Raw genomic sequence first — 24,185 nt, forward strand, 5'->3', positions numbered from 1 at the left:
TACTGTTTTGTTAAAGTAGCCATGACTGCAATAATTGACAAGCGTCCATTCAGTAACCCAAATTAAAAGCTTTGCGATCACCGGAGAATATTCTGTTACCTTAAAGGCGCATGAAAATAAGATTGATGGAGTGATATCTTCAACTATCGCTCTAAGGGATTAGAAATGTTCAAGTGTCTTCCAATTTCAGGATTCAAGCAACTTCCGGATATTTTCTTAGTTTCAGTCTTTGAGGAGCTTGAAAAAATTTTTAAAAATTTTGGAGACATTTAAAAGTGTAAAGTAAATTTTGCAATTTTCTAACGATGGATTCAGAAATAATGGCGTGATTTTGAATAAATTCGGTACAGCCTCACTGGATTGCACGATTTCATGGACTTCTTATTTAATAACTGCTTAACAATGAAACTGTCTTACTAGTCGACAGTTCATGTAAGTTGTGTTAGGAAATTGAATGGCGAGATGTTGATTTTAATCGGCCAATCTCTATTCACTACAACAGGTTTCGCTACCTGATTGCTCGAGTTCTGTAGGAACAACTAACTTGTTTTTATCAAGATTATCGTCGAGAAACGTTATACGTCCTTGTGGAGAGTCTAATTCAGTGTTAAATTTATTGGAGGACGCGAGATGAAGAGCCTCCTCAGCTAACTCCTTTGTAAATTGCAGAAGTCCTTGGAAAGAAAACTGATCCGATCTCTTTTTCAAGAGCAGCACTCTTGTGCCTGCGAGGATGTCATCAAGATCATGCTTGCTTCTTCTGAATGAAATTGAGGAGTTCTTCAGCTTCTTTTATGTCACTTAAGGGAATAGCTTTCGCTTGGGTTCGCGCGGCAGTTGAAACGCAATCTAGGAGTAACGTTGTAAGACTGAGATGAATGTACGTTTTCCTTTTGACCTTAACCCTTACTCGATGATCCTTTTGGCTGTAAGAGATATCTTGCTCAAAATAGTATCTTGTATTTTCTCTGGCGGTTATACCTGCCGGCTCATTCTGCTGGTCATCCGGTATAAGGCTCATACGATCCAGCCAAAGGCGACCGTATTTTTGGTATAGTTCGGCCCAATCCTCCGGCGAGTCGTAGTTTTGAAACAAAAACTCGCTGCGTTCAAGGTATTCAAAGAGCTGATGCTTTCTTTTTCTTACGTCAGCCACAAGTAAAAGGTAGGCTTTTGCCATCAGAATATTTGAATTAAGTACATGACACATTTGTTTTTGTCTGATTGTATAACTGAGGTAAACACACTCTTGCTCTTTTAGACTCTTTGATTAAGGGCATCGGTTTTTCCACACTGAAGGAAACAATTCCCCTGAGTCTGCCTTTCGGCAGACTCAGGGTTTTTAAATAAAGCCATGTTTTCGTTTGTTAAGAAAAGGATAATACGTAAATTGCCATGCGTTTTTTTAATTTAGAGAGACGAATAACATGTTTATTTATGATACCAGTCATTCTGATGTTTTCTATAAACTTTAACTAATAGGTTTACTATAAGGAAAAGTCTCTGGATATTTTGACCACAACTACGTATTACGTCAGTTATTGAGAAGCCCGCAAAGGGTTGCAACATAATTAAGAGAAATGGCAATCCCCCAAGTCAAGATAATTATGTTTATCGGTATATATATCATGCACGGCTAGCTGCAATGCTAACGCAGATTGAATTTTTCTTCCCAGTATTTTAATTAATTTAATTAGAGGGTTTAATTCTAAGTTATATCCATAGGAGGAAGCCACACTTTAGCCTTCTCGGGCGTTTCTATTGTCAGGTGGTATAATGGCTGACGATAAAACAATAAATATGTAAAAAAGCGCTCATATTTTTAGAAATATGTATGATATTACTATCATTGTTCACCTGACCCTGAGCACGATTGATATTGAAATAGTAATTTCTCTGTCACACATTATAGACGAATACTTGTTTCTTGTCGAAAAACTTATCACTGACCACTATTCAAATTGTAGTGAAAAGGAAGCTAGCGAATAGATAAAATAAAATAAATAATGGCAAAAATTAAATACACAAATGATCAAAAGAACGTCAAAAACAGGCAAAGTTACTGTGTTTCCACCACAGAGTATGTCGTATACTTAGTATAGATATGATATTCTTCCGATCTTGTTTTATTTAATTGTGATACTTATTCAATCCTTTTCAAGTTCATAATCTCGTGATCTTTACTCGGTGCCGCTACAGCAGCTTTCAGTATGGGTATCTTCTATTTCCATGATAGTAACTTCTTTGGCAACCTCAAGCTTTACGTCAAGAAACTGGATCCTTTCTTGAAGAGTGTCTAATTCAGTGTTAAATCTATTCGAGGAAGCGAGCTGAAAAGCCTCCTCGGCCGTTTCTTTGGCCAGTTGGTATAATCTCTGACGATAGAATTGATCAGATCGAGTTTTTAAGAGCTGTACCTGTGTTCCTGTGGGTATACTCTTACCAAGTCTATACTGAACAAAATCAAGGTGTTCTTTGGCTTCCTTAATATCACTGGGAGCGATTTCTTTTTCTTGGGTGCGCGCGGCAGTTGAACTGCAGTCTAACAGCAGTGCTGCTAATCCGAGATGACAATACGTTTGTTTCTTTATCTGAACTCTCGGTCGTTTATCCCTTTGGCAGAAAGAGATAGCTTGCTCATAGTAATATTTTGCTTTATCCCGAGCAGTCTCTCGCGCCTGCGCATTCCTCAGGTCATCAGGGATAATGCTCATATACTTCAACCAAACGGATCCGTAAATGCAATACAGCTCGGCCCAGTCTTCTGGGGAATCGTGATTTTGCAGAAGAAACTCGCTGCGTCGAAGAAATTCAAAGAGCGGGGATAACTTCACCGACTTTGTATTTCTGTAGTAAGCAACAAGTGAAAAATAGGCTCTTGCCGTTAAAATACTACGATTCGTAACATCCCAATTTTGTGTTCGTTCTGTTTGTATGACAAAGGTAAACATACTCTTACTCTTTCTAGACTCTTTCTGATAAGCAAACGCCACTCCTCGCTCTATTTTTAAGGCCAACTCCATGTCAGGATCATTTCCATCACAACAAAGTTGAAGCAACGATGTAACTAAGTGCTCGTGTTCGTTAAAATGTCCATTGTCTTGCAAAATCTCAAGTCTTCTCAGAATTCTCTCGCATTGTGGGTCTTTGAGATACCCTTGTTTCTCGATTAAGGGCATCGGTTTTTCAATACTGAAGGAAACAATTCCATCTGAGTCTGCCTTTCGGCAATGGGCTTCTGCTCCTTTAGAAAGCTTTTCTTGGCCACAGCAATGATCAATGTTTACTTGTTCTATGCTTGACTGACCGACCAGTACGACGCTGGAGCTTGAGACCATTAACGTAAAAGATTTGGTGTGAGCAATCGAGACTGAATCATTGAAAGGAAACCTAGATAGCGAGCTTTTCATGTCGGTGCAAGTTGCCTGCTCATGGTCTGTTCGCTCCTTTGTAATTTCTTTAGCGTTGCTATAAACGCCAACGCTAACAGGCGTATTTCTTGGTTGGTCGTCCATGTTTGTTCGCGAGTAATATTACCTTGTGTTCAGCGTTGTATCCTTGGACTGGTGATTTTGAACCAGTGTAATTTAAGGTAGATGCGGTTTACCTCCTACTAGGAAAAAGAGATATTTCTCTGAAGACGTCGAATGCACTGTTTCGGTGATGAAGTATGTTTATATTCTCCCCGAAAGCATTATCTGTTACGGTTAATGCGAGCTAGAGTTTCTTGTAGATTTAGCCGTGAAAGAAGATTTTCATCGAGATAATGGCAAGAATTATTTGAAATAAAGCCACGTTTCCTTTTGTTCTTAAAGAATGATACGTAGATTGTCCTACGTTCTTTAAATTCGGAGAGGTGAATTATAAATTAATCATCTCTTTCATCTGATATTTGCATATTAATTCTAACCAGTTGGTTTATTTTCCTGTGAGGGGAAGTCCCTTGATATTTTAACCATAACCACGCATTACGTCAGTTATTGAGAAGCCCGCAGAGGGTAGTAACATAACTGAGAGAAATGGCAATCACCAAGTCAAGATAATTATATTCATCGGTATTTACATCATGCACGGTTAGCTGCAATGCTAACGCAGATTGAATTTTTCAAGTATCTTGCCCAGTATTTTAATTATTTCAATTAGAGGGTTTAATTCTGAGTTATATCTGTAGGAAGCCACGCTTGAACCTTCTCGGCTGTTTCTAGTCAAGATAATTATGTCCATGCACCTCCAGCTGCAATGCTAGCGCAGAATGAACGTTTCAAATATCTTGCCCAGTATTTTGATTATTTCAATGAAAGGGTTTAATTCTAGGTTATATGTAAAGGAGGACGCCACACTTTAGCCTTCTCGGCTGTTTCTATGGTCAGGTAGTATAATGGCTAATGATAAAACAATAAATATATAAAAAAAGTGCTCATCTTTTAGAAATATGAATGATATTACTGTCATTATTCACTTGATTCTGAGCACGATTGAAATTGAAATAGTAACTTCACTGTCACATATCAAAGACGAACGCTTGCTTTCCACGGGAAACTTTTTGTGGGAAAGTGTTGGGGATTTTCCCCATTATTGGGAAATGTTTGGGACAACATTTTCCTCTCATGGGAAATGATTGGTAAAAGTTTGGGTTTATTTTTCCCAATGCTGGGTTCACTTTGGGAAATGAAGGGGATTTTTTTTAAAATACCAATGTTGGTAATCCAATGGGTTTTCTCCCCAGAATATGGGAAAATGATGGGACTATTTTTGCACAAGTTGGGAAATATTTCAAGATGTTATTCCCAATTTTGGGAAATGCAAGGGACAAGAAACCCCCACCTTGGGAAAGGGTTGGTTAAAGTTAGGGTTAAGTTTTCCCGATGTCGTGTTTAGTTTGGGAAAATATGCAATATAGATTCCAAGATCCCAAAATTGGGAAACCAATGGGTTTATTTCCCAAAATGTGGGAAAATAATGGGGCTATTTTTCCACAAGTTGGGAAATATTGCAACATGCTAATCTTGTGTTAGCATTACAATGTAAGGGTAAGGCTTATTTGAAAACCAGAAGTATGGTTATTCAGTGTATGCACTTAATGAAATGTAAGTTTATAACCACATTAACATGTGACAGAAACATCATATCAAATTAAAAATTGGATACTACAACTATACTGCTGATGGCATTGTTGATACATTTCCTTTTGAGCTTATACCAAAAAGTCAGCATTTTGCCTTAATTACAATACTCAATATTTTTTTAAGTTGCCTTCACCCATGTTGAAATACTACTCCAGTGTCCTTCAGCAATTCCAATAATTGAATCCCAAGCAACAACATTCCTTACTGACCTGCCACGTGATTCCCTCACATATGTATTGTAATGAGTAAGTCTCCTACTTGGAATGAAAAAGGAGACATCTACCGTTCTGTTGACAAAATCTACACTTTGTACATGACCATGCCAAATGTCTCCACAGCACTCACCCTGAACAAGAATCATGTCCCCTCTTTAAGGATAAACAGGTACGATTAATTCACAAGGACAATTTTCATGATGATGCATGTAATCTACTACTGTCAGTAAATTGTCATTGTATGGGTACAGAATAACTTTCCGGGAAATGTTGGCAACTTTAAACACTATGGACCTGGGATTTGGCTCGCTCTCAACCTTGACAAAGCCACTCTAACAGTGGGTGTCGACTACACCAGTCTCTGTAAGATGCAATGGATAAAGAAATCCATGACCTAATAAACTGTTCAAGTTACCATCAGTGTTGACAGAAAAAATCCTTGCAGCTGGACTATATGTTCTTGTCCATTGGCGGACACTATGAAATTGTCACCAAAAGCAAAAACAGTTCCATTGAAAGCAATGTCTGATTTAAAACATCTCTTTGAAATAAATGTGGCCTCTGGAACTTTCCAACTAAGTACACACAATAGTTCAGCTATCTTGTCTTGGTCACCCATAATAAGAGGCTTAATGTTTGATACTGAACCGATGAGAAAAGCATCCCTTGGAGGAGGCTCCATTTCACACAGTGCCTCGGCTGTTTCACTTGAGCAAGCTATCCCCTACGTGAAGAAACAAGAAAAGACACATTGGATATCAAGAATTTGTTACATTCTTGAACAGCAAATTATATCTGCACTATAAAAATAATAATAATGATAATAATAATAACAATAATAATAATAATAATAATAATAATAATAAAAATGATAACGTAGAACAAGGGAAGGGGAAATTCAGAGTTTTATAATGTTATTTTACTCACAAAAATTTATGGGTTATGTGAATTTGTCAAGAGTTTCAAACTCACCAGTAAAACATCATGCTTTCCAAGGCTAGTTTGTTCTTTTTCCACCACTGATTTTGAGTACTCTCTTATTGACTCTACATAGGCAAATGTAGCTTCGATGTTGTTTCCATTGTGAGACGTCTTTACATACTCCTTAACAGCTCTTTCATACACTGCACACCAAACATTATCCGAGGCTGAGAAATTTATGATGTCTTCATGAATATGAAGTAAGTTTGTGTATTGAGATGGTACACAATGCCAACCCTTGTACTTCTTCCACTAATATATTTAACCGCCATGACAATTTCTGGTTACCTTTAATCATGTCAGGAGTCCATCCATTCCTTCCACCATGAAAGTGCAGCTCTGTCAATCTTGCTATAGGGGAGACAATTTTATATTCCTTAGCATTAGTAAGTTGGCTTTCCATAATGCATTCTGCCATTGGAAATGAAAATTTCTGGAAACTTTCAGCTTTCCTATATCCAATACCTTTGCAATCTTTACCCAGTTGTTTTGGAAGTCTACCATCTTTAAATTCACCAGTCCATGGAAAGTTACCAATTTGTTTATCAAGCTCTGTTCTGTCAAGCATCTCCAACTCCAAAGCTCTAGACAACTGATTCTTGACCACATTCAGGGCAATTGTGAGATAGGCATCATAAAAAAGATGATTCAAAATGTCAAATCCATAAGGTTGTAAAGATACTTGTGAAAAAGGGACAGTCCGGTAAAGCCTTTTTCTGATGACATTCTTTTCCGAACACTTGGTCTTGTCAAAAATATTTTCAAGTTCTGATTCAATGACCCTCTCTCCCCAAGGGTGTCTAAAATGCAAGCGATAGTGTGTATTTGAGCTATTCTGTAGATGTCGACCGACTAGTTTACATCTGCGACATGCACATTTACCCTGGTTAAGAAACTTCCCTGTTTCGCATTGACCAGGATGATCAGCTGTCCACACCAGTAAAAGCAATCGAACTATTTCCTCATTAGATGGAAAACCTGGAATTGTGATTCCTTTAGGGTAGTTCAATTTATAACCTTCAATAAATCCCTCACACAGATCATTCATTACAGGCTGCCAAAAAGGGTCCAATCCATTTGGTAGATTAGGAACTTGGGAACAAGGCACAAAACTTACCACGTAAACTTCCTCCACGTGATTTCTTTCAGCCTTTTTCATGTTAGCAACAGAAACTGCAAAGGATCCAGACCCCCTGTAGCTTGAACCAAATAGCTGCCAGCCATCAAAGTGCCCCACAAGTGGCACGTTTAATGGGGAGCCTTTTGTCTTTCTAATACGGTGTTCAAATTATTAAAAAAAAACAGGAAACTCAACAATTTTCACATTGCTATCCCCATCTTGATCTTTAGCTTGTGAGTTAATGAGATGGTTTGCAGGTATGAGAATGTCACAGTGTACACAACAGGTTGGCAAAGTCCATGTGCTATCTGGGTTCCAAAACCACTCGAGCTCTGACCACCGCTTCCCATCCCAAAGCTCTTTCTTTAATCGGTAATCCAAGCCATTTGCTAGCCAGTGATATTTCTTAATCCAATGTGCAAGCATTTGTTACACATAGTTTTATTTCTGAACAAGTTCTTCACCTTATTCTTGAGACCCAAATACAAATAATTTATGTTACCAGCATTATTACCGTAAGGACATTTTCCTTGTTTGCTATCCATGATGTTGTATGTGCCATGGTAGACAGTTTTCTTGGTAGTTTTTTTCCATCTTTTGTGATCTCCTTTTCCTCAAAACAGAAACAAACAAAGAATTCTTTAACATCTTCATATCCCTGCTCTTTTAAAAGCAACTGTACATCGTTCCAACTTTTTTGTCATAAGGTTGTCAAAACCTCGACATCCACATCCTCGTTTAGAGAAAGAAAGAACAGTTTCTTTCCGTACTTCAAAACATCCTCAAATGTTCTTACCGATGCCCCACTTTGATGCTTTATTCTAAGAGCATCCAGTGCAGCTTTAACCACTATCTCTTTCAAAGGTTTTTTTTCAACATCGATGTCATCAGCGTCCTCTTGTTCACTACTGTCAAGCGGTTCCACTAGCGGAGAATCAGGGTCTCCTAGAGTTCCGTTCTCTTCCCCACACAGCTTATCATATGTATCTTGTTCGAGCAGAATATCGTGAAAAATGTCAGATTCAACATCTGATTGGTAAGAACTGTTTTTGACCGCAAATTCATGTGTTTCTTTCCAATGTCGAAGCTCTGTTTTTCGGTCAGTTGCTCTGCCCTGGCATCCAAAGCAAGGACACTGAACGTGTCTAAACGGCTTTTCTTTACACTCACAGCTTGTAATGTCATCTCTTGACCAGGTAGAACTTACTCTTTCTGAACTACTAGTCATAATCGATGCAGTTATAATAATGGGCCATTTTCAACACCCATGGTACGATGAAAGAGAATCGCGGGTAAACAAATTCCGCGCCAAAAATACATGTAAACCAATCACGAGGACGGAAACGCATGATGCAATACCGAGCCCTCGTACGTTTTGGTCAGCAGACGATCTGGTCAAGCGAGGATTTCGGCGCCAAGAGATCGCGCCAAGGCACTATCAGAAAGGTGGCAGAAAACTCTGTCTTTCGTAAAATTATTTGTACAAAATGGCCAATTCTGACAGTACAAGTACAGATGAATTTGAGAATCCAAAAGTAGACAACGCAGAGAAAGCGAAGTGCAAAGTACGAGAAATGTTCGGAGATGAAACGACCAAGGCCTTCGAAGCCTCGTAAGCTTAACTTTTGTTTACAGTGTAAGCTTGTTAGTTGATGTTTGATGAAAGCTCAAGTCATATTATTGTGTATGACCTCATTTTTTCAATTCAGTGATTTGAAGTTCAGTTTTCTTTCTATCTGTTATTCCATCATTCTGTTAGTCTTGTTATAAAGTAACCTTTGGCGCCATTAATTAAAGCTTAACTTACTCTCAGACTCTGTTGATTAAAATACTAGACATTCCGCCTCTCTGGAAAAGGCCTCAGTATTAAGCTTATGTAGTATTATCTATTTATCTAACTTCTGCTCATTTTTTAAAGTATAAAGTATAGTGGTTGACCTGATTCCTTCAGTGATAATGTATATACCTAAACATGCTCGGCATTATTTAATTGACTTTTGTCTCACATTGACTTTTCATAATGTATGGTTTTTGGACAAAGTTGAAGCAATTAAATGGGTCTACAACATTATTTTGATCAAGTGGGGAGAGGTTTATATAGTAATAAGAATGACTTGTATAATTCACTATTACAAAGTAAGATATCACACACTAAAGCCTAATTCTGATTTATCACTACAGTTCTTTTTTGGCTATGTGTAATTTCTTCAGTGTTTTACATCCTCTTGTAGGTATTATCTTTTATGCTTTGTGTGGTTTAAACCCTTTAAGATGTGTTTCACATGTACTTTTATATCACAGGTCAGTCTTGGAGAAGGTGACACTGAAATACAGTCACAAGAAAGTGACGATGACATGACAGTGTCAACTGTTTCAGTTGATTCAACGGAGGACTCTGTGGAGGAGGCCAGAGATGCATCAACAGCAATGGATGGTGTTCCCAAGTTAAAGCGTGCTGTTGAGAAAATTACAGTTAGTCTGTCACTAAAGGGTTATCAGATGATTGTTAAATCAGTATTTCGTGAACAGCTCGATTGAGACAACATTGTCAAAGTGCTAAGAAGTAGATTTTCAGTGAAAGCAAATATCTTGACAACATTGACAGTATCACAGCTAACAGAGATCGTTGCAAAGAAATTGTTGAACTATCAATTCTGTTCCCATCAAGAAGGGGGCCAGCTTAAATAACATGAAAATGCAGGACATTATTGTGCATAAAGAAATTTCTCTTTAATCAGTCGGTGAACATGTGAAAAACATATGGCTGCACGAACAGCACTGCCTTGTTCAGTATTAAAGTATGTTCATATTATGTATATTTTATATGTAAATGTTGCTGTTAACCATGAAAATGAATGAATTGTCATCTAAAATAAATGTTACTGTTAACCCTATTAATAATAATAAACCTTGATTTTGTGTTTTATTGTACTTGATTGATTATAATGACATTCTGAACCAACAAAATCCGATAGTTCGGGAAATATGTATGCCAATGTTATCCCATCATTGAAGATTAACAGGGGCAATAAAAACCCATCCTTGGAGTATTACTATCCCAATATATTCCCATACCTCGGGTTTAAATTGGTTAATGTCATCCCACTAATTGGGGATTAACTGGGCAATAAAAAGCTATGGTTGGGGTATAGCTGTTCCAATGTAATCCCATACCTTGGGTTTTTGATGGCCCAATAAAAATAACCCACTATTGGGGTTCAACTGGGACAATTGAATCACATTTTGGAGTTTTTGTGGGTTGATAAAATCCCATTAATGGGATAAATGTGGGACGGGAAAACTCCATTCCTGGGTTAAAGTTGGTACACTAAAATCCCAATTTGCGGGTTTTTAATGGGTTTACTTGAACCCAACATTGGTTTTGGTAGCATTTACCAATTTGGGAAATTACAACCAAAACCCAAGAAAACCCCACAAATTTCCTGTTATTTCCCACTTTGGGAATCACCAAAAATTCCCTGTGTTCTTGTCGGAAAAAATTATCACCGACCATTATTCAAATTGTAGTGAAAAGGAAGCAAGCGAACAGATAAGATAGAGTAGATAATGGAAAAAAGGAAACACGCCAAAGGGCAAAAGAATGATAAAAACAGACAGAGTCAATGTGTTTCCACCTCTGAGTATGTCATATACTTAGTAGAGCCGATAATATTATCTTGATCTTGTAGTATTCAATTGTGATACTTTCAGTCTTCCTCAAGTTTATAATCTTGTGATCTTTACTCGGTGCCGCTATAGCAGCTTTCAGTATGAGCATCTTCTATTTCCACGATAGCAACTTCTTTCGCAACCTCGAGCTTTACGTCAAGAAACTGGATCCTTTCTTGAAGGGCGTCTAATTCAGTGTTAAATCTGTTCGAGGAAGCGAGCTGAAAAGCCTCCTCGGCCGTTTCTTTGGCCAGTTGGTATAATCTCTGACGATAGAATTGATCAGATCGAGTTTTTAACAGCTGTACCTGTGTTCCCGTGGGTATACTCTCACTAAGTCTATACTGAACAAAATCAAGGTGTTCTTTGGCTTTTCTAATATCACTGAATGCGATTTCTTTTTCTTGGGTGCGCGCGGCAGTTAAACTGCAGTCTAACAGCAGTGCTGCTAGTTTGAGATGACAATACGTTTGTTTTTTTATCTGAACTCTCGGTCGTTTATCCCTTTGGCAGAAAGAGACAGCTTGCTCATAGTAATATTTTGCTTTATCCCGAGCGGTCTCTCACGCCTGTGCATTTCTCAGGTCATCTGGAATAATGCTCATGTACGTCAACCAAACGCATCCGTAGGTATAGTACAGCTCGGCCCAGTCTTCTGGGGAATCGTGATTTTGCAGAAGAAACTCGCTGCGTCGAAGAAATTCAAAGAGTGGGGATAACTTCACCGAGTATCTATCGGTGTAGTCAGCTACAAGTGCAACATAGGCTCTTGCCGTTAAAATACTACGATTTGTAACATCGCAATTTTGTGATTGTTCTGATTGTATGACTGAGGTAAACATACTCTTACTCTTTTTAGACTCTTTTTGATAAGTAAAGGCCACTCCTCGCTCTATTTTTAAGGCCAACTCCAAGTCAGGTTCAATTCCATTGGTACAACGTTGAAGTAACGATGTGACTAAGTGCTCGTGTTCGTTAAAATGTCCATTGTCTTGCAAAATCACAAGTTTTTTCAGGATTCTCTCGCATTGTGGTCCTTTGAGATACCCTTGTTTCTTGATTAAGGGCATCGGTTTTTCAATACTGGAGGAAACAATTCCACCTGAGTCTGCCTTTCGGCAATGGGCTTCGTTTGGAGTTTGAAGTTGGCAGGCTACCAACTCTACTGGTCGCTTGTGTTGGTCTAGAAGGCTGCCCTTCGTCTTTGGAGAAGAGTCTGATTGTACTTCATCCCCGTTGCCACGTTTTGTTTCCCGTTTATGCAAAGTGCGCTCCCAGTTTGGCTGCTGTTGTTTGGCGAGTGATTGTTGGGCTATGACCAGAGTGTTATTTTGGATCCTTAATTTAAAATTTCTTGGTCCTGTGGCCTTGTCAGAAACTGAGATTGAATTCTGGGAATATGTGTTTGCATCGTTACCACCCTCACGTCTTCTTCGTTCCGGTTCGATCGGTAGCACTTCAGTGGTTTTGTTCGATGAACGCTGCTCTACGGACTGCGTCTCATTACTACTCATCGTGAACAAATACTTTCCTCTCGCTTTTCGGTTTGTAATGCCTCGCAGTTTCTTTCTTTATACCAAATAAAACGCCGGAAGACAGGGATTGCAATTACGCTTGCCAGTTCGAAATTGAAAGACGCGATAACTTGACTTAAATATTAGTAGTTGCTACTTCTAGGCAAATTGTCTTTTCTCAAATAACTGTTTTCCTAGAAACATCGATATAGTGTAATCTTCAGACACGACACGGAACCTCCAGATAAACAAATCGTTATTCGTCATATGAACAGTTGACAATCATTGACAAGCGTCCATTCAGTAGCCCAAATTAAAAACTTTGCGATCGTCGGAAAAGATTCTGTTACCTTTGAAGCGTAGGGATAACAGTTTGATGGAGTGATATCTTCAACTATCGCTTAAAGGGGTTACAAATGTAGAAATATTTTCCAATTTTCTGAATTCAAGCAACTGCTGGTACGTATACGTACATTGTCCTACGTTCTTTAAATTCGGAGAGGTGAATTATAGAATCATCATATCTTTCATGTCATATTTGCATATAAATTTTAACCAATCGGTTTATTTCCTGTGAGGGAAAGTCCCTGTGATCTATAAACGGTAACCACGCATTGCGTCAGTTATTGAGAAGACCGCAGAGGGTAGCAACATAATTAAGAGAAATGGAAATCTCCCAAGTCAAGATAATTACGTTTATCGGTATTTAAATCATGCACAGGCGGTGTGCATGATTCTACTGTCAGGTAGTATAATGGCTGATGAAGAAATATAAATAGAAAAGTGCTCATCTTTTTAGAAATATGCATGATATTACTGTCATTGTTCACCTGACCCTGAGCACGATTGAAATCGAAAGAGTAATTTCGTTGTCACATAGACGAACACTTGTTCCTTGTCGTAAAAATTATCACCGACTACCGAGCTTCTAATTGTGTAGTCAGTTACAAGGGAAAAATAGGCTCTTGCCGTTAAAATACTAGGATTCGTAACATCCCAATTTTGTGTTTGTTCTGATTGTACGACGGAGGCCTTTCTAACAGTGGCGGTTACAGCATGTAGGTAGCAGAAATAATGAAATATTTATGATTCCGATAAAGTAAATACAAGCACGCTTGCCGGTTCGAAAGCGAAAGACGCGATAATATGACGTTAATATTGGTAGTTGCTGCTTCTAGGCAAATTTTCTTTTCTCGAATGACTTTTTTCTCAGAAACATCGTTATAGTGTAATCTTCAGACCCGAAACAGTACCTCCAAATAGTAAAAATGTTTTCAGTCACATTAGCATTTAAGCAAATTTACATTAGTCAACAGACTTTATCAATCTTATAGGTCAGCATTGAGCACACGTCACGCACTTGATAGAGTGTCGAAATTGTGTTCCATTTGCCCTTTATGTCCTGTTTTGTTAAAGTCGTCATGCCTGCAATAGTTGACAAGCGTCCATTCAGTAATCCAAATTAAAAGCTTTGCGATCGCCGGAAAAGATTCTGTCACCTTAAAGGCGCAGGAAAAAAAGATTGATGGAGTGATATCTTCAACTATCGCTCTAAGGGATTAGAAATGTTGAAGTGTCTTCCAATTTTCTGGATTCAACATTCTGCAACTTCGGGATATTTTCTTAATTTCAGTCTTTGAGGAGCTTTAAAAAATTTAAAAAATTTTGTAGACATTTAAAAGTGTAAAGTAAATTTTGCAATTTTCTGACGATGGATTCAGAAGTAATGGCGTGATTTTGAATACATTCAGTAAAGCCTCTCTGGATTGCACGATTCCATGGACGTCTTATTGAACAAATGCTCAACAATGAAACTCTTAGGCCTGTTCCAAATGTCGTGCTATACATCCTCGTATAGAGTCTATTTCAGCTCATTCCGCTGGTCATCCGGTGGAAGGCTCATACAATCCAGCCAAAGGCGACCATATTTTTGGTAGAGTTCGGCCCAATCCTCCGGCGAGTCGTAGTTTTGAAACAAAAACTCGCTGCGTTCAAGGTATTCAAAGAGCCGAGGTTTTCTCTTTCCTACGTCAGCCACAAGTAAAAAGTAAGCTTTTGCCATCAGAATATTCGAATTAAGTACATGACACGTTTTGTTTTTGTCTGATTGTATAACTGAGGTAAACACACTCTTGCTCTTTTAGACTCTTTCCGATCCTCTATTTTTAAGGCCAACTGCAAGTCAGGTTTATTTCCATTGGCACAACGTTGAAGCAACGATGTGACTGAATGCTCGTGTTCGTTAAATTGTCCATTGACAGAAAAGTAGAGATGGTAAGTTTTGAGCTCGGTGAAGAATTAAGAAAGATGTTTTTTCGTCTTGTAACGAGCGTGGGACAAAGAAAAATTCTGAGTCCCCATGAGGAATCGAACCTCAGACCTTCGGATTTACAGCACCGGAGCACAAATCCGAAGGTTTAAGGTTCGATTCCTCATGGGGACTCAAAATGTTTCTTTGTCTCAAGCTCGTGACAAGACGAAAAAACATCTTTTTGAAATTGTCCATTGTTTTACAAAATCTCAAGTTTTACCAAGATTCTCTCGCATTGTGGTCCTTTGAGATACCCTTGTTTCTTGATTAAGGGCATCGGTTTTTCCACACCTGAGGAAACAATTCCCTTGAGTCTGCCTTTCGGCAATGGACTTGTGCTTCTTTAGAAAGCCTTTCTTGGCCACAGCAAGGATCATTTTTTCCTTGTTCTATGCTTGACTGACCGACCAGTACGACGCGGGAGCTTGAGACCATTAACGTCAAAGATTGGTGTGTGCTTTAGATCTTTCCTCAGAGACAATTGAGACTGAATTATCGGAACGAATCCCAGATAGCGAGCCTTTCATGTCGGTGCAAATTGTCTGTCCATGGTCTGTGCACTCTTTTGCAATTTCTTTAGCGTTGCTATAACTGAACGCCAACGCTTTCAGGCGCATTTCTTGTTTGGTCGTCCATGTTTGTTCAAGAGTAATAATTCCTTGTCTTTAGCGTTGTATCGTTGGACTGATGATTTTGAACCAGTGAAATTTAAGGTATATGCGGATTACCTCCTACCAGAAGATAGAGATATTTCTCCGAAGACGTCGTATGCTCTGTTTCGGTGATGAAGTTTGTTTATGTTCTTCCTTGATAGCACTATAAAGATGTTCTGTTCCGGTTAATAAGAGCCAGAGTTTCTAGTAGCTTTAACCGTGAAAAAGGGTCTACTTCGAGAGAATCTCAAGAATTATTTAAAATAATGCCATGTTTTCGTTTTGTTAAGTAAAGGATGATACGTACATTGCCCTGCTTTTTTTTTTTTTTAACTTAGAGAGACGAATGACATGTTTATTGATGATACCAGTCATTCTGATGTTTTCTATAAACTTAAACCAATATGTTTACTATAAGGAAAAGTCTCTGGATATTTTAACCATAACCATGCATTACGTCAGTTATTGAGAAGCCCGCAGAGGGTAGCAATATAATTAAGAGAAATGGCAATCCCTAAGTCAAGATAATCATGTTTATCGGCATTTACATCATGCACGGCTAGCTGCAATGCCAACGCAGATTGAATTTTTTTCTTTTTTGCCCAGTATTTTAATTATTTCAATTAGTGGGTTTAATTCTGAGTTATATCTATAAGCCACACTTTAGCTTTCTCGGCTGTTTCTATGGTCGGATGGTATAATGGCTGACGATAAAGCCATAAATATACAAAAAGTGCTCATCTTTTTAGAAATATGCATGATGTTACTGTCATTGTTCACCTGACCCTGAGCACGATTGGTATTGAAATAGTAATTTCTCACACATTATAGACGAACACTTGTTCCTTGTCGAAAAAATTATCACCGACCATTATTCAAATTGTAGTGAAAAGGAAGCAGGCGAATAGATAAAATAGAGTAAATAATGAAAAAAAGTAAATACACAAACGGTCAATAGAACGAGAAAAACAGGTAAAGTTGCTGTGTTTCCACCACAGAGTATGTCTTATACTTAGTAAAGATATAACATTCTTTCGATCTTATTTCATTAAATTGTGATACTTATTCAATCCTTTTCAAGTTTATAATCTCGTGCTCTTTACTCGGTGCCGCTACAGCAGCTTTCACCATGGGTATCTTCTATTTTCATGATAGTAACTTCTTTCGTAACCTCGAGCTTTACGTCAAGAAACTGGATCCTTTCTTGAAGAGTGACTAATTCAGTGTTAAATCTATTCGAGGAAGCGAGCTGAAAAGCCTCCTTGGCCGTTTCTTTGGCCAATTGGTATAATCTCTGACGATGGAATTGATCAGATCGAGTTTTTAAGAGCTGTACTTGTGTTCCCGTGGGTATACTCTCACCAAGTCTATACTGAACAAAATCAAGGTGTTCTATGGCTTCCTTAATATCACTGGGAGCGATTTCTTTTTCTTGGGTGCGCGTGGCAGTTGAACTGCAGTCTAACAGCAGTGCTGCTAATCCGAGATGACAATACGTTTGTTTCTTTATCTGAACTCTCGGTCGTTTATCCCTTTGGCAGAAAGAGACAGCTTGCTCATAGTAATATTTTGCTTTATCCCGAGCAGTCCATCGCGCCTGCGCATTCCTCAGGTCATCAGGGATGATGCTCATATACTTCAACCAAACGCATCCGTAGTTGTAATACAGCTCGGCCCAGTCGTCTGGTGAATCGTGATTTTGCAGAAGAAACTCGCTGCGTTGAAGTAACTCAAATAGCGGGGATAACGTCACCGACTTTCTATTTGTGTAGTCTGCTACAAGTGAAAAATAGGCTATTGCCGTTAAAATACCAAGATTCGTAACATCGCAATTTTGCGTTTGTTCTAATTGTATGACTGAGGTAAACATAGACTTGCTCTCCTTAGACTCTTTCCGATAAGAAAAGGCCACTCCTCGCTCTATTTTTAAGGCCAACTCCATGTCAAGTTCATTTCCATTGGTACAACGTTGAAGCATCGATGTGACTAAGTGCTCGTGTTCGTTAAATTGTCCATTGTCTTGCAAAATCTCAAGCTTTTCCAGGATTCTCTCGCATTCTGGTCCTTTGAGATACCCTTGTTTCTTGATTAAGGGCGTCGGGTTTTCAATACTGGAGGAAATAATTCTACCTGAGTCATCCTGTCGGCAATGGGCTTTGTTTGAAGTTGGCAGGCTACCAATTCCGCTGGTCGGTTGTGTTGGTCCAGAAGGCTGCCCTTTGTCGTTAGAGCAGATTCTGATTGTACTTAACCCCCGTTGGCACGTTTTGTTTGCTGATTAAGCAAAGTGTGCTCCTGGTAAGGCTGCTGTTGTTTGGCGAGTGATTGTTGGACTATGACCACGCTCTTACTTTGGATCCTTAACTTCAAATTTCTTAGTTCTGTGGCCTTAGTAGAAACTGAGATTAAATTTTCGGAATATTTGTTTGCATCGTTACCAGATTCACGTTTTCTTCGTTCCGGTTCCATCGGTAGGATTTCAACGGTTTCGTTCGATGTACACTGTTCTGTAGACTACTTCTCATCACCACTCATCGTGAATATATTCTTCCTCCGGATAAAGTTTATGCAAATTTACATTCATCAACAGACACAATTGATCTTATAATTCAGCATTAGAGTATCGAAACTTGTCTTGTGTTTCCTTTGCCCTTTACATCCCCTTTTGTTATCGTCGTCATGACTGCAATCATTGACAAGCAACCATTCAGGAACCCAAATTAAAAACTTTGCCATCGTCGGGATTAGGGATTGGAAATGTTAAAATGTTTTTCAATTTTCTGAATTCAAGCAACTGCTGGATATTTTCTTAGTTTCAGTCTTTGAGGAGCTTAAACACATTCACATCAAGTTTTGGAGACATTTTAAAAGTGTAAAGTAAATTTTGCAATTTTCTAACGATGGATTTGGAAATAATGGCGCGATTTTTAATACATTCAGTAAAACCTCTCTGGATTGCATGATTTCACGAAAGTCTCATTAAACAACTGCTTAACAATGAAACTATAACACCAGTCGACAGTTCATGTCAGTTTAATTAGCGTGATGTTGATTTTAATCGGCCAATTCCTATTCACTACATCAGGTTTCGCTACTTGATTGTTCGAGTTCTTTAGAAACAACTGGCTTGAATTTTTCAATATTATCGTCGAGAAACGTTATACGTCCTCGTGGAGGGTCTAATTTGGTGATAAATTTATTGGAGGACGCGCAATGAAGAGCCTTATCAGCTCTCTCCTTTGCAAGTTACAGAAATTCTTGATGATGAAACTGATCCCATCATATTTTTAAGAGCTGTATCGATCCCTGTGCCTGCGGGGACACTGTCACCAAGGTCATGCTGAATGAAATTGAGGTGTTTTTCAGCTTCTTTCATGTCACTTAAGGGAATAACTTTCGCTTGGGTTCGCACGGCAGTTGAAACACAGTCTAGGAGTGATGTTGCAAGACTGAGATGATTGTACGTTTTCCTTTTGATCTGAATCTTTACTTGATAATCCTTTTGGCTGTAAGAGATATCTTGCTCAAAATAGTGTCCTGCATTTTCTTTGGCGGTTCTACGTGCCGGTGCATTCCTCTGGTCATCCGATATTAGGCTCATGCAATCCAACCAAAGGCGACCGTATTTTTGGTAGAGTTCGGCCCAATCCTCCGGCGAGTCGTAGTTTTGAAACAAAAACTCGCTGCGTTCAAGGTATTCAGAGAGCCGAGATTTTCTTTTTCTTATCTCCGTCTTAAAGCCGCAAGTAAAAAGTAAGCTTTTGCCATCTGAATATTCGAATTATGTACATGACACGTTTTGTTTTTGTCTGATTGTATGACTGAGTTCTGAGGTCTACTCTTACTCTTTTTTTACTCATTCCGATAAGAAAAGGCCACTTCTCGCTCTATTTTTAGGGCCAACTCCATTTCAGGTTCATTTCCTATTGGAACAACGTTGAAGCGATGATGTGACCGAGTTGTTCGTGTTCATTAAATTGTCCATTGTCTTGCAAAATCTCACTAGTTTTCCAGGATTCTCTCGCATTGTGGTCCTTTGAGATACCCTTGTTTCTTGATTAAGGGCATCGGGTTATCATTACTGGAGGAAACAGTTCCACCTGAGTCTGCCTTTTGGCAATGGGCTTGTCTAGAAAGCATTTTTGGCCACAGCAATGATCATTTTCTATTTGTTCTATACTTGACTGACTGACGGACTAGTACGACACTGAAGCTTGAGACCATTAACGTCAAAGATTTGGTGTGAGCTTTAGATCTTTCTTCGGAGACAATCGAGGCTGAATTATTGGAAGGAAACCTAGATGGCGAGTCTTTCATTTCTGTGCAAGTTGCCTGCCCATGGTCTATGCGCTCTTTTGTAATTTATTCAGCGTTGCTAAAAACGCCAACGGTTACAGGCGTATTTCTTAGTTGGTCGTCCATGTTTGTTCAAGAGTAATAATTCCTTGTTTTCAGCCTTGTATCGTTGGACTGGTGATTTAAACCAGTGTAATTTAAGGTAGATGGGGATTACCTCCCATCAGACGATAGAGATATTTTTTCGAAGACGTCAAGTACTCTGTTTCAGTAATGAAGTTTGTTTACGTTCTTCCGTGATAGCACTGTAAAGATATTCTGTTCCGGTTAATAAAAGCCAGAGTTTCTTGTAGCTTTAACTGCGAAAAAAGGTTTACGTCGAGAGAATCCCAAGAATTAGTTTAAGTTAAGCCATGTTTTCGTTTTGTTAAGAAAAAAAATGATACGTACATTGCCCTGCGTTTATTTTAATTTAGAGAGACGAATGATATGTCAATTTATGATACCAGTCATTCTGATGTTTGCTATAAATTCTAACCAATGAGTTTACTCTCCATTGCGTCAGTTATTGAGAAACCTGCAGAGGGTAGCAACATAACCAAGAGAAATGGTAATCCCCCAAGTCACGATGATTATCTCCATCCATATTTCCATCACGCACGGCTAGCTGCAATACTAACGCAATTGAATCTTTTTAGTTTCTTTCCCAGTTTTCCGATTATTTCTATTAGAGGGTTTGATTCTAAGTTACATCTGTACGAGGAAGCCACGGTTGCTTCTGGCTATGGCTATTTTTTTTTTTTTGACAGCGGACGCTGAGCTGAGCGGACGCATATTTCTCGCTCTGTGTTATTTCATTCTATTAAGTTTCCCTAATTATGACTGGTAAAGAAAACCAACTAAAAAAAGAAAATCAGCAGTTAAGGAATGAAATTGAAGATCTCAAGAAGCAACTGGATAAATTGACTGAGGAAATTGGACATCGACGTGAAGAAATCAATCATGATGCTGGCATCGAACATGGCGGCGACACTGTGGGCAAAAAACGATCAGTTGAGTTTGTTTCAGCTCAATGCGATGATTTTGAAGCGTTTAAAAAGTACGCATCGAAAGAACTGAAGCGTTTAAGCTCAAGGCTAAATGTAATTTCAGATGCTTGCGATAGAATCTCTAGGAGGAAGCCACACTTTAGACTCCTCGGCTGTTTCTGTGGTCAGGTAGCATAATGGCTGACAATAAAACAATAAATATATGAAAAAGTGCTGATCTTTTAGAAATATGCATGATATTACTGTCATTGTTCACTTGACCCTGGGCACGATTGAAATTGAAATAGTAATTTCGCTGTCACACATTAGAGACGAACACTTGCATTTGTTCCTTGACGGGAAAATTATCACCGACCATTATTCAAATTGTAGTGAAAAGAAAGCAGGCGAATAGATAAAATAGAATAAATAATGAAAAAAAGTAAATACGCAACAGGGCAAAAGAATATAAAAACAAGCAGAGTAAATGTGTTACAACCACTGAGTATGTCATATACTCAGTAAAGCTGATAATATTCTTTCGATCTTATAGCATTTAATTGTGATACTTATTCAATCCTCTTCAAGTTTATAATCTCGTGATATTTAATCGGTGCCACTATAACAGCTTTCACTAGGGCCATCTTCTATTTCCATGATAGCAACCTCTTTGGCAACCTCAAGCTTTACATCAAGAAACTGGATTCTTTCTTGAAGAGTGTCTAATTCAGTGTTAAATCTATTCGAGGAAGCGAGCTGAAAAGCGTCCTCGGCCGTTTCTTTGGCCAGTTGGTATAATCTCTGACGATAGAATTGATCAGATCGAAATTTTAAGAGCTGTACCTGTGTTCCCGTGGGTACACCCCCATCAAGTCTATACTGAACAAAATCAAGGTGTTCTTTGGCTTTCATAATATCACTGGGTGCGATTTCTTTTTCTTGGGTGCGCGCGGCAGTTGAACTGCAGTCTAACAGCAGTGCTGCTAGTTTGAGATGACAATACGTTTGTTTTTTTACCTGAACTCTCAGTCGTTTATCTCTTTGGCAGAAAGAGACAGCCTGCTCATAGTAATATTTTGCTTTATCCCGAGCGGTCTCTCGCGCCTGCGCATTTCTCAGGTCATCAGGGATAATGCTCATGTACGTCAACCAAACGCATCCGTAGTTGTAGTACAGCTCGGCCCAGTCTTCTGGCGAATCGTGATTTTGCAGAAGAAACTCACTGCGTCGAAGAAATTCAAAGAGCGGGGATAACTTCACCGAGTATCTATCGGTGTAGTCAGCTACAAGTGCAAAATAGGCTCTTGCCGTTAAAATACTACGATTCGTAACATCGCAATTTTGTGATTGTTCTGATTTTATGACTGAGGTAAACATACTCTTACTCTTTTTAGACTCTTTCTGATAAGTAAAGGCCACTCCTCGCTCTATTTTTAAGGCCAACTCCAAGTCAGGTTCAATTCCATTGGCACAACGTTGAAGCAACGTTGTGACTAAGTACTCGTGTTCGTTAAAATGTCCATTATCTTGCAAAATCTCAAGTCTTTTCAGAATTCTCTCGCATTGTGCTCCTCTGAGATACCCTTGTTTCTTGATTAAGGGCATCGGTTTTTCAACACTGGAGGAAACAATTCCACCTGAGTCTGCCTTTCGGCAATGGGCTTCGTTTGGAGTTTGAAGTTGGCAGGCTACCAACTTTAATGGTCGCTTGTGTTGGTCTAGCAGGTTGCCCTTTGTCTTTGGAGTAGAGTATGATTGTACTTCACCCCCGTTGCCACGTTTTGTTTCCCGTTTATGAAAGCTGCACTCCCAGTTAAACTGCAGCTGTTTGGCGGGTGATTGTTGGACTATGACTAGAGTGTTATTTTGGATCCTTAATTTCAAATTTCTTGGTTCTGTGGTCTTGTCAGAAACTGAGATTGAATTCTGAGAATATGTGCTTGCATCGTCACCACCCTCACGTCTTCTTCGTTCCGGTTCCATCGGTAGCACTTCAGTGGTTTTGTTCGATGAACGCTGCTCTGTGGACTGTATCTCATTACTACCCATCGTAAACAAATAATTTCTTCTCGCTCTTCCGTTTCTCGCAGTTTCTCTCTTTATACCGAATACGACACCAAATCTGTGAGACTTTTTGAAGGAAGACAAGGCGCTTTGATTGAGTTGTTTACAATGACAGACAGGTTTGAATTCAAGCCATCGTTTCTTTCTTTAATCTCGTCGACACAAAGAGGTCCTCAGCTGATTTAGCTGGTACTGTCGATCAGGGATCGAACATTGCCTGATCGGAAAAGAAAGCGAAGAAATCTTTCCCTTCACTGAACAATGTCTTCGCTTTAAGAAGACCGACTTTTACTTTTAATATCACCAACTTATGTAAACAAAAAGCCCAAATTACGGTTTGCTTCAATTTCAGGCGTGAATTTGCATAATCTTTCATGGGCGAAATTTTTTGAATTTCAAAGGTCAAAACCATTTTCTATGCTACATCTGCTTTATCTTTATCCACTTACCAAAGAAATCTTTCCAAATTACAGATACACCACAAAAGGTAGTTCACTTCGAATTTCAAGTTGTTCAGACCACATCCAAACAGGTTTTACAACACAGCTTCCATCTCAGACTCCCAGTGGAACGTGACGTAAAATACGTCACGCGTTACTAGGTAACAGTGCTCATACATATGCTCGAACCCCACTCAAGTGGGGTTCGCAGAATTACACACTTTGCCCGTGTTGCAGTCGTCATGAGTTCCAAGAAAGTATTGCAATTACGCTTGCCAGTTCGAAAGGGAAAGACGCGTAACTTGACTTAAATAGTATTAGTTGCTACTTCTAGACAAATTGTCTTTTCTCGAATGACTGTTTATCTACAAACATTGTTATAGTGTAATCTTCAGACACGACATGGCACCTCCAAGTAACAGTTTATGCAAATTTACATTCATCAACAGACACGATCGATCTTCAACTCAGCATTAAGCACAAGTCACGCACGTGATAAAGTACCGAAACTTGCCACGTGTCCCCTTGGCCCTTTACTTCCTTCAATCATTGACAAGCGTCCATTCAGTAACCCAAATTAAAAACTTTGCGATCGTCATGCGCGATTTTGAATATATTCAGTACAGGCTCTCTGGACTGCATGATTTCACGGATGTCTTATTAAACTCCCTGGTTCATAATTGGCACTAGATGCTGATAACGCGCTGTGGAGTAGATCTCACGAATTAAACCCATGAGCGTGGGACAAAGAAAAAATTCTGAGTCCCA

The 24,185-nt window shown here is 38.9% G+C and overlaps 4 protein-coding genes and 3 pseudogenes across 5 annotated transcripts; all 7 read right to left on the bottom strand.

The window, feature by feature from the left end:
• Positions 1-486: 486 nt before the first annotated feature.
• LOC131781821 (uncharacterized) lies at positions 487-1,907 on the bottom strand (annotated as a pseudogene).
• Positions 1,502-3,845, bottom strand: LOC131781852 (uncharacterized). Its single transcript, XM_059098570.2, has one exon. The coding sequence runs from the start codon at positions 3,513-3,515 to the stop codon at positions 2,181-2,183; it is 1,335 nt and encodes a 444-aa protein (XP_058954553.2). The 5' UTR covers positions 3,516-3,845; the 3' UTR covers positions 1,502-2,180.
• A 1,399-nt stretch (positions 3,846-5,244) lies between these two features.
• Positions 5,245-8,670, bottom strand: LOC131781820 (uncharacterized; annotated as a pseudogene).
• Positions 8,671-10,147: 1,477 nt separating this feature from the next.
• On the bottom strand, positions 10,148-13,099 carry LOC136282293 (uncharacterized). The gene has a single exon (XM_066169743.1). The coding sequence runs from the start codon at positions 12,623-12,625 to the stop codon at positions 11,675-11,677; it is 951 nt and encodes a 316-aa protein (XP_066025840.1). The 5' UTR covers positions 12,626-13,099; the 3' UTR covers positions 10,148-11,674.
• A 3,589-nt stretch (positions 13,100-16,688) lies between these two features.
• On the bottom strand, positions 16,689-17,867 carry LOC131781818 (uncharacterized; the record flags this gene model as incomplete). Its single annotated transcript, XM_059098536.2, has 1 exon — positions 16,689-17,867. A coding segment is annotated over one exon (1,179 nt), but the record flags the coding sequence as incomplete, so codon positions are not given.
• A 791-nt stretch (positions 17,868-18,658) lies between these two features.
• On the bottom strand, positions 18,659-19,712 carry LOC131781817 (uncharacterized; annotated as a pseudogene).
• Positions 19,713-20,452: 740 nt separating this feature from the next.
• Positions 20,453-23,548, bottom strand: LOC131781844 (uncharacterized). Of its 2 annotated transcripts, none has more exons than XR_010718384.1 (2): positions 23,427-23,548; positions 20,453-20,552 (listed from the first exon to the last, which is right to left on the bottom strand). XR_010718384.1 is itself a non-coding variant. In XM_059098561.2 (2 exons), the coding sequence occupies exon 2, from the start codon at positions 22,960-22,962 to the stop codon at positions 21,520-21,522; it is 1,443 nt and encodes a 480-aa protein (XP_058954544.2). In that variant the 5' UTR covers positions 22,963-23,194; positions 23,427-23,528; the 3' UTR covers positions 21,374-21,519. The 2 variants fall into 2 exon arrangements, 1 of the variants encoding a protein (XP_058954544.2); XM_059098561.2 differs by lacking the exon at positions 20,453-20,552 and adding an exon at positions 21,374-23,194 and having other exon boundaries at positions 23,427-23,528.
• Positions 23,549-24,185: the final 637 nt, after the last annotated feature.

The sequence above is a fragment of the Pocillopora verrucosa genome, chromosome 7 (assembly GCF_036669915.1).
Source record: "Pocillopora verrucosa isolate sample1 chromosome 7, ASM3666991v2, whole genome shotgun sequence".
Lineage (NCBI taxonomy): Eukaryota > Metazoa > Cnidaria > Anthozoa > Scleractinia > Pocilloporidae > Pocillopora > Pocillopora verrucosa.